This window comes from Eurytemora carolleeae, unplaced genomic scaffold (genome assembly GCF_000591075.1).
Source record: "Eurytemora carolleeae unplaced genomic scaffold, Eaff_2.0 scaffold455, whole genome shotgun sequence".
Taxonomy (NCBI): domain Eukaryota; kingdom Metazoa; phylum Arthropoda; class Copepoda; order Calanoida; family Temoridae; genus Eurytemora; species Eurytemora carolleeae.
The window spans coordinates 238295-249349 of record NW_019396342.1 but is presented as its reverse complement, the minus strand read 5'-3'; the positions used below and the strand labels follow the sequence as shown (position 1 = coordinate 249349).

General features: G+C 34.1%; 1 protein-coding gene across 8 annotated transcripts; it reads right to left on the bottom strand.

Moving 5' to 3' along the window:
- Window positions 1–448: 448 nt before the first annotated feature.
- LOC111701323 (NAD kinase) lies at window positions 449–11001 on the bottom strand (the record flags this gene model as incomplete). 8 transcript variants are annotated; one of them, XM_023472563.1, is given in 6 exon segments in its annotated part: window positions 449–538; window positions 819–1063; window positions 1133–1296; window positions 1351–1434; window positions 7077–7221; window positions 10895–11001. In XM_023472563.1, coding segments are annotated over 5 exon segments (717 nt in total), but the record flags the coding sequence as incomplete, so codon positions are not given.
- Window positions 11002–11055: the final 54 nt, after the last annotated feature.

Sequence of the window (11055 nt, the reverse complement as noted above, 5' to 3'; positions counted from 1 at the left end):
ACACTTCTGGGATCTCGAAAATTATGAATGAATTTTGATTGTCAATTGAAACGTTAATCAATCTAATATCATTTAGAATGCAGAAAATAAGTTAAATTAACTTCATTTTGACGAGATTTTTTTTCTTAAATTTTCATGAAAAACTTGCTGAAATGAGTGAAAATTAGAAAAAACCGGTGTATTTCCAGGATAAAAATCTGCACAATCCGTACAATTTGAAAAAAAATCCGTACAATCCGTACAATTTTAGGGTTACAAAATAAAAAAATCCGTACAATCCGTACAATCCGTACATTTTGGCCACCCTGTAAATATCAACCTTATGGAGAATAAGTAAGTATTGGAAAACATTTCCTAGTTTTGTTCTTAAACTAGGATACAGTAAAAAAAATATTTTTGAGATTTTTCTTTATGCAAAAGTTCGTTTATCAAGGAATTAATTACTCACATTTTTAATTTCCTCTGCTTGTTTAATAAGAATGCATCTGAGCCTGGATCTCAAGGTTAGAGCAGCATGTCCCTCTAGTACATGGGTCACCTAAACAAAATTAAGAATTCATTTACAGTGCCTTGTCACAGAATGTACAACATAATTAGGATAAGCCGATGAACAGGACTGACAGGATGGACATGATATGAACAGGATATGGACAACATAAACAGGATGAACAGGATGAACAGAATAAACAGAACGAACAGAATAAACAGAACGGACAGAATTAACACTTTTAGCGAAAAAGATAAGTAAAAAGATTGAAGCTTAGTAATAGTTTTATTCCACTAACGTCACGATAAATAAGATGAAAATAAATGCAAACCTGCTGACGAAAATCTTCAAATTTAAACGGAGTAAGGAATCCCAGAGAACCAAGATGGAACGCCATGATCGGTGGAACAGACTGCTGGAACAAGGAACTAGCGTATAGAAGTGTTCCGTCTCCACCCAAACACACCACGAAGTCAATCTTGTCGGTGAGGTCGTCCTTGGACTCCGTGAAGGTCATCAGCTTGTCCTGGACTAGTCCAAAGGACGGGTTGTTGATTAGCAAAGGATCATCCATAACTAAAAATATAATTGTGAAACTAAACATCAAATCAGAAGTAATTTTCTATGTCTAGTATCAATCCTAACCTGCGGATTCGACGAAGACGACCATCCGTTTCTCATGAATGAACCACTGTACTAACTGTATGAACGGTGAAATAACCGCGGCATCCCGTACTTTCTTGATTACGAGGACGGTTAGAGGAGGCTTGTACCACGTGAGTCTCTGTGAAGCCGGATCTTGGATGGTCCTAAAAAAAATCATTAAAATTGATTACAAATTTTTTATTTTTGTTTATACTTACATTACCATTGCCGAGTTTTTCATGATCCGCCCACACGGTCCAAACTGCTGAACGGGACTTGGAGCATTCAGAGACCGAGTTCTCCTGGAAAAATAGAGATTTGAAGTATAGACGTAAACTGAAGCTCTACACAGATCTTACAAGAGTTTTTTTTGTCGATACTTCTATTTTAAACACCTGAGTTTAGAATTCTCCATTATTATCTTAAATCAGGTGTAACCTATTCATTTTTAAAGAATAAACGAGATAAAAATTGTTCGTAAATCATCAACTTAATTTAACTAAAATTTTCATCCTTTTAATAGACTTTTTTTCATGAAAACAAACAAACAAACCATTATTCCGTGGAAGAAAAAATATCTTAACTTCATATATATTTTTTAAATAATCAAGAAAATAAAATTAAAGTAAACAAAATATTATCTACGGTTATTTTGACCAAACTAAGCTACAACTTGTGCTATCAAACCAAGAAGTAGTATTATGTAATAAATGAGAAATCATGAAGAGAATGTTCTCGAAAATTTGAAGGGACAGTTCCATTAAATAATTCACAACATAACCCTAGTCACATTTAAAATATCGATGAGTGGAATTATACAAGCAAAGCTAAAAAATTGTGGAAAACTGGCCATGTCCTGAAAAAAAGGATATTTGAGGAATAGTTAAAATTAACTTAGTGTGATGCTTTAAAATTGTGAACAGATTAATTTAATTTGTTTTATCATGATTTATGCACATTAAGAGTTAAGAGATCAAATATTAATTATACTTTAGAAAACTATTAGAAATTTAATTTATTCCCAAGTATGATAAAATATTAAAAGAAAAAAATTCCAATTTTAAATAATAGCTAATTGAGAATTATCCGCTTTAGAACAATAAAGTATAAAGTATCCAAAAAGTATTCAGTTTTTGATGAATATTGCAGAAACTATATTGATTATCATCAGGCATTTAGGCATTGTACAATATACTGTTTTAATAATCTTATATTGAACTCACTCTCTGATTTGTCTGATCCGGGTATTTTCAAGTTTAATAATATTTCCACTCAAATTCAAGCTTTCTTTCGGCTCATTCTCCACAATAAATTTAGGAGGAGGCTCCTTTTTGAGCTGAGTGAGCTCCTTCTTGATGAGCTCAATGAGCTCCTGTTTGCGCAAACTGAGCTGAACAGTTGATGGCATACTTGAGCTGAGGATTGAGTCGAACTGAATAGTTTCCTTCAGACAAGATATTTTAAAGGTTTAAGCTCATTTGCTGACTTCAACAATATTATTTTTTTCATAATTCCTGATTATAAAAAGTTACAATTCAAAAATCTAAATATAAAAAATAATGTAATACTGTTACGAAAGTTAGAATATCTTTATAATTTTCCTTTCCTGGTCAACCAAATCTTTATCGTGTGAATTATTTTCCGTCATTTTGATTTCCCATCCACTTCAAACACTCCTGTCTCTACTAGCCAAGCTTTGTAAACACATTCATTGACTGATGATACGATGCAACTTGATTAACCAAGGAAAGATAAGCTTTGTTTGTTCATGTTTAATGTCCATGCCATATACTATGAGGAAATTCCGCAAATTACACTCCCTCTCTTCTTCAATGATGAGCTAAAACATTCACTCCCTCAAGATTTTTCCAACTATTCCTCCAAACTTAATTACATTTTCTCCCTATCTCCGGGTCCCTACTCAAACAGGGACCCGGAGATAGGTTCTCCCTACACAAAGTAAAACCCGGTGAAAGGTTTTCCATACCCAACCAAGAACCCTGAGACAGGTTCTTACTAAAACAGACCAATTCTCCCCATCTCAAAGGAGAACCCGAGATAGTTCTCCCTACTCAAAGTAAAACCCGGAGAAATGTTCTCCATAATCAAACAAGAACCCTGAGACTGGTTCTTACTCAAACAGGAACTCTGACACCAATTCTCAAAGGAGAATCCTGAGACAGGTTCCCACATATATTCAACATAAAACAATACTCTTTTAATCATTCAGGAGACCATTGTTTACACTTTAATTATTGTTCTTCGTCCAGGTATTTGACAAGGAAGTCGTTAAATAAATATTCCTTGGTTACAATTCATCCTTGAGATTATGTCTATATCTTAAGAATATTAAGAATGCAAACATAATTCTTATCATGTTGCTGAAATAGCTCTGTGTTTTTTTACTTTGCTTTTAATAGGTTTCAGTGAAGTTCATGGATATGAGAAGGATGATGCAACAAATATTAAAAGAATGCTGCAACTATTACTAACCTTAAAATACTTCATGAATACAATATCATTGGGTGTTGTAAAAAAAACAACTCAATCCTTTTATTGGAATACCTTTGTTTGACTTGTTTTTTATATTTTTATTTCACTTCTTGAAAATATGCAATTTTCTTATTTTTAGTCGAAGTTACGGAAAATTGATTCTTTCTGCTTGAGAAACATTTTGTTTTGTGATACATCGTCAATTTAATCAAACTGTCTAGACGGGTTTTCATTTTATTTTGAGATTTATTTTGTCACGTGTACTTCTGAATGGATTACGTCTGTATCTAGTAAATTATAAAAATTCACATTTTTCGTCAATTTTTTCAGACACGAGACGTGAAGCAAATCAATTAGTTTGTTTTATTCAGCACTTTCACTCTTTTCAAATGTCCAAGAATCTAGTTTGCAAGTAGCAAGTATAAACAAGTACTTAAATATTTATATTTGTACTTATAACTGTTTGTATTTGTACTGAAATATTTGTATTTGTACTTAACATTATGTATTTGTACTTAAAATATTTGTATTTGTACTTAAAAATTTGCGTTTAACGTAAATATTTGCATTTGTACTTAACTATATGTATTTGTACTTAAATATTTGTATTTGTACTTAAATATTTGTATTTGTACTAAATATTTGCGTTGAACGTAAATATTTGCATTTGCACTGATATATTTGAAAAGGATCCCCTTTATTGCTGTATTGATGAAAACATGACCATTCACGTGTTTACAAGTTTAGCCGAGTTTGTATCAAATATTTGTCAATTTCACAGTTTTAAACAGATCTACAAAAATATTTAGCTGACAGGCAAGAATGAATGGATCCTCGTACCTATACCTTTTCAGTTCTTTTTCAACCGTATTATCTCCAGGTTTAAGGGTCTCATTATCCTCTAGAGATGATCCAGGGACGGATAATAAACTATTATCTAGGTTAGACAGGCAACATATATCACTTATTACTTCTCCCTCCATATTAACTAATTTTGATGGATTTGAGCAGTTTGATTTCACATTTTCTCCGGGTTCTACGTTTTACTGTATAGATCTAATCTCTGTGGTTTGAGTTATATCCAGTAAGAGACGAATCAGCTGAATTGTGTTTATCTACTGTTTCCATGCAAATCCAGCTTTCTCAAGCTTTCCTACCTCTACCTCTTCTCTTTTAGTTTACTTACAATTATAGGGAATAGAAGCAATAAATCTACAGAACCGATAATCTCCCCCCTTGCACCCATGACGTATAAATCTTATAGGCAACAGCTGACCCCCCCCCCCACCCTACTCCTCTCGGCTCATGTAGAACCTGTAATTTAAACGGCAATATACCACCACCACTGTACTAAGCTTAGATCTACGATCCATACATTCTTAACAATGTTGAAATCTTTAGATATATTAAGATTATACAGTACTGAGCCAACCCGTCCCAGAGATACGTCTTAACAGATAAACTATTTTACTTAATAAACCTACGTGAGCTTGACAGAGGAGCTGGATTGAGCTCGCTGGGTTCCGTGGAGACTCCTAGTGCGTAATCTTAACTCAATAAAATCTTCTAAACAGTTAGAATAGACCTTCACAGGCCTTCTAGTCTCAACACGTGCCATACTCGGTTCAAGATCAATCCAGCACTGCTCTGTGCTCACACTACCACCTAGAGAACTCTTCAAACTTGAAAATCATCCTAAAAAACTGATCCACAGAGGATGCTGCTGCTCAACCTTGAAAAAATGCGTCGGTTCAGCTGATCTTAATTGCGCCATTTTTTCCTCAAGAATTATCTTTTCTCTTTGTTAGTAAAAACTTAAACAATCTTGTTTTATATCGTGAACTTTTATGAAAGCTTGATACCTTTCTTGCATGTTTTCGTCAAGCAAAATCAGATTTTAAAAGATCACAAAGGAGGTATCTTGTCACCACCCCACTAACCGGTGGTGAGGGGGTGGGTTGCAAAGAAGATAGCACGTCATCCCACAAACCGGGTGAGGGAGGGGGGGTTGCAAAGAAGATAGCACGTCATCCCACCCACTAACTGGGTGAGGGGGTGGGTTGCAAAGAAGATAAGCACGTCATCCCACAAACCGGTTGGGGTTTGTCTCAATATTTTCTTGATTCCAGTCTGAGTCAATTCGCCTAAATTTACAAACTCTAAAACCCTTAATATTGTTTGTTTGCAAGAATAAGAGTTTAAATAAACAGGGAGAATAAGGAATTTTGATTTTTTACAAGTGTTGAATATTTTTAAAGAGATATTCTCAATGCTAAAAAAATCCCGAAAGCACTTTTCTCGTAAAAGTAAGTGGAGAAAACACAGAATCATGAAAATCCGTAAATAATGCATAATACTTTTTTGGGCATGGATGCAGGGATTATTGGTAATTTCCTAGAGAACTATCAATTTTTTACATGGATCTTAAATGAAAGAGGATCTTAAATGTAAGACATGTGGCCGCAGCGCTCGGCCCTTCAAAAGAATTTTTAAAGATTTGTTACAAATTCAATTTTTTTAAATTCTAAGGCGAAAGTGTACAATTTAATTTTAAATTACTACGTATTAAACCGGATTTTAAATAAGTTTATATTAACTTTCATATTTCTTTAATTACACTTTAATTTAATTAATTAATTAACTTTCCCAAAAAGTCGTAACAATTTAATTTAGAGGTATCTCGTTTAATACGAAGGAAAAAGACCAAAATGACAGAAGACTGAAATATATAAAATATAAGAATGAATAAATGTAAAACCTACCACGTTATGACAGACTGATACTGAATTAGCAAAAGAAAAGAAAGGAAGGGGGGGGGGTAAGAGGAAATATATTGGGTTTTACCGACCAGACTCGTTATTTTACGTCATAGGTTCTTAGAATTAAAAATATTATTTATTTTGCAGGTAATTTCCTAGAGAACGATTTTTCTCCTCCTATCAATTTTGTACATGGATCCTCATCATGTGGCCGCAGCGCCCGGCCCCCTAGCCTGTCCTAGCCGCGGCGCTTGGCCCCTAGCCTGTCCTAGCCGCAGCGCTCGCCCCCCCCCAGAGCCTGTCCTAGCCGCAGCGTTCGGCCCAGAAATTGTCTTAACCTAACCTAACCCTAAATGTACGGTCATGTACGTACAAAATTGAGGAGGGGGTAGGGAGGGGGGGGGGGGCAAAAGTCGTATACTAGGGCGGACCCTATTTCGCATACGCATACATAAATTTTTAAGAAGGAACAAATCGTAATTAATTGTGATTTGGTCAAACCTTTCATATCATTCAGGAGCAAATATTAGGGCAAACTAGATAGAAAGAGAAGGTTTTGCTATAATTGCGACCTAGTATCTTCTCTATAAGTTTTGATAAAATCTTTGTTCTTCTCAAAAGGGCTTCAATAGAAGAAGTTATGATTGAAAAAAGAAATATTTAAATCTTGTGTGAAATTTACTTTAATTCACCTGAAACCTTGGACCTTCTCCTGGAGTATGGATGCATGAGTTCTGCCTGATCTAGGAGAACCAGGAGGAGAATCCGTCTCCGTCAGAGACTGCCGAGCAATTGCTTGCGCTAGAGCAAGAGTTTTCTCCTCCATGCTTAACCTTGCTGAAACAGATTTACTAGATTAGAGAAGAATTTTTGTAAAATTCATTCTAAATTTTAATTTTTTTTTTTTCAAGAACTTAAAAAAGTGGTATGTTAATGTAGATTTATTGTTTATAATTTCAGATTATTCCAAAATAGTTCAACGCACCCCCATTCAAATATAGTTCATTTTTTATGACATCAATTTTGTTCATCTATGTACTGTAATTGCGTATTTATGTCCTGTAATTGTTTATCAATGCACTGCTATTGCTTATCATTGCAATTTATTTATAAATAAACTGCAATTAGCGTTAATATACTGCAATTATTCATCTATGCATCGCAATTTATTCATTAATACACTACAATTTATTCATAAATAAACTGCAATTTGTTTCATTAATTCATGTCACTGCAATTGTTCATCAATGCATTTATTCATTAACGGACTACATTTTATTCATCTGTTAACTACGCCCCCTAGCCTGTCCTAGCCGCGGCGCTCGGCCCCCTAGCCTGTCCTAGCCGCAGCGCTCGGCCCCCCTAGCGAAGATCTTTATTATATAGATTATTTTCTTACTTATCGGACACTTTCTTGTAGCACAAGGCAAGCATGTTGCGATCACTGAAGGTTCTTTAGAATCCGGGGATGGAGACTTCCGCTCAAAAAAAGCAGCAAAATGAAGTTTGCGTGGCATTTTTTTCACATACGACAAGTATAAGAAACTGTTTCCACTTTTGTAATTACACACAGCGTACAGTATTAGTGTACATGATTACAAGCAGAGTTTATAAAGTACATAAATGATCAAGCTGAGGCCGAAATTTAAAAGAGTATCGTTGAACAAAACTCCCGAGTTTCCTTTTTGGGGTCTTTACATTTGTGTAGATTTTGATTTAGGAGATTCTAAAAAAATGGAGAATATAAACAAACTGAAAAATAACATTTCATGACAAAAATATTGATATTCACAAAACCCCATTCGTGAAACCCGGGTTTTAAAACTGGTTTTCATAACGATACCCTGTCTTAAGTTTTGGGCCCTGGGGAAGCTGGGGAGCATATTGAGACATAACTTACTTAACCAAGGAAAGATCANATTTTCAATCTGACCTTTCTCCTGGTTCTCTTTCCCCTTTTCCGTAGTCCCCTGACCTTTTCCTGATTCTCTTTCCACGTCTCATTAGTCCCCTGACCTTTCCCCTGGTTCTCTTTCTCTCAGTTCTCTTTCCCCTTTTTATAGTCTCCTGACCTTTCCCCTGGTTCTCTTTCTCCCGGTTCTCTTTCCCCTTTTATTAGTCTCCTGACCTTTCCCCTGGTTCTCTTTCTCCCGGTTCTCTTTCCCTTTTCTATTAGTCTCCTGACCTTTCCCCTGGTTCCCTTTCTTTTGATTCTTTTTCTCTTTATCATCACCTTCTTTTGAAATATTCTCAATCCTAAATTCTGTTCTTTTCCCCTTCCATTAAGGTTCCCCTTCTCCTAGATCCCTTTCTCTTCCCGTTTCCCTTTAGGTTTCATATCACATAATTTTAATTCTCTGTATTGTATTCACGGAACCTTAGGGTTCCCCTGCCGGGCCCACATAGGGATTAGATTAGAGACCAGATAAGTATAGATAGATAGATAGATATAAAGATAAATAGATAGGTAGATAGGTAGATAGATAGATATAAAGATAGATAGATATAAAGATAGATAGATAGGTAGATAGATAGATAGATAGATAGATAGATAGATAGATAGATATGAAGATATATAGATAGATAGATATGAAGATATATAGATAGATAGATATGAGCGTATACATGATATTGACCGATGTAAAGTAGGATGAACAAGTGCATTATTACACTCTATTGTCTCAGGAATTTAGATCTAATCTTCTCCTCAATCATTCAACCTGTCAGAGGGGTTGTAAATGTTTATCCGACATGAATTGATCGAATAATTTTGCATAATTTCATCGTTACATATTGGTAGGATGGAAAATCAAAAGAAAGAATTTAGGAACTTGGTTTTTCTGATTTTCGGAAAAAAATAAGACAGTGTTTAATGGAAGAAAAAAGATATTTTCTTGTAGATATAAATATGTATTTCTGTTTGACAAAATCTTTTAAATTCTCGCTATTTCATGAAACCTCCGAAAAGGGCTCTGCCTTTTTATGCTTTCAATATGCCAGAGATAATTTAGGTACTTTATTCAAATTAAAACCTGAGTGAAATTCTAATTAAAAGGAAATCAAGTGTTTTTTGTTTCAAAAATCATACTTTGTAAAATTAATTAAAGAATGAATGACGCAAATTGTTTCGAAGATCAAAGACTCTATAAAGTCGTTTTTTCAACTGCCATGTTTCGTGTTGATTCTAAAAAAGGAAATATCCTACGCTTAATTCTTAACCAATATTGCCTTAAAACCAAAGGTCTGGAATACTTGTCATTTCAAATGTTTTATCTCCAGGAAGAAAAAAAGATTCCTTTGATCGAAGAATTTAAAATAAACAACAGAACGTTCAATTGTTTGAAGAATTAACTGAAGAATAAATGCATCAAGAATTGGAATATATTGTGGTAACATTTCAGAGTCTTTTCTCGTAAAATATCTATCATGCAACTTAAGACAGGGTCATTCTGTCTGTATAAAATTTTCAGCTCTTGTCAACCTTTCATTGTACACTAGAATTTAAAGAAGAACGTTCAATAGAATGATATTTGAGACAAATACATTCGTCAAAGGGTTCAATTCATTCCGTGCGTTAAAAAGTTTGCACATAAAAACCTTCAATTGCAAGTTAGAATATCAAGTTGGCGCAATAAATTACAAACGAGGCATACAAGAGGTTCTGCATGCACTTCACGTCAGAATCAGACACCTAAGCTTAAAGATCAACTACCGTCTGATTAACTAACTATTTAGTATAACTACATTCATTTCATTATACAGTACAGTGATATTCTCAAAAAAGTGGAATTTCTCGCCAATTGAGAGACCACTTTCAAATCGTCTTTGATTTCTGAAAAAAATTGCGGATTTTTTTGTCAACCTAATTCTACAAGTATGCTTCTTGAGATAACAATAACAATATAATCCTTGTCCTAGTTTACCTCTTTAGGCTTTCAAAATTAGCAGAGATATAAAGAATTTATTAATATTTCTTCTAACTATCTCATTCTGAACGAAATCATTGTGAACAGTATTCAATAGATCGTTCAACGTTCACATATATGAAAAAAAGATAATACCATATTATACGAATGGAATTACAGCCTATCCAATCCTAGCGCTGTAAGGTGCCTATAAGTTCGAAAATGCTCACTTTCTGGTGAAATAATCAACCGTTGATTAATTAGATTTGGTGGAATTTTCTGAATATTTGTCCGTCTCAATTACAAACCATCTGATTTTTTAATTAATTTTTTAATTAATTAAATTTTTTAATTCTGACCGGCTATATGTGACCAAAATTGGACCCGTCCACTGGGTTCAGTCGTTTCCCAACTTAATAAGCAAAAACACCAAAAGACAGAATAAAGGCATTTTTCGAAAAAAAATCAAATGCTTTGTTTTTGACTAAGTTTTACTGAAATTAAAAATATATTTGCTTCTTTATTAAATATGACATGTTCAATTTTGTGATAAAAAACTTCTAAACTTCATGTTTTAAGTTATTTAACAGATAAAAAGAACTTACCATGTATATATATACTCCAACCAAAGATTGATCTGTCCGACGGTATGTAGGAAGCTAGAACTACTAATCTCAGAGACTCAGATACAAAATAACCTTGCTGTGCTGTGTGCGCGCAATGAAGGCGAGGCTAGGCGCGTGCACCTATTAAATTCAACCTAATC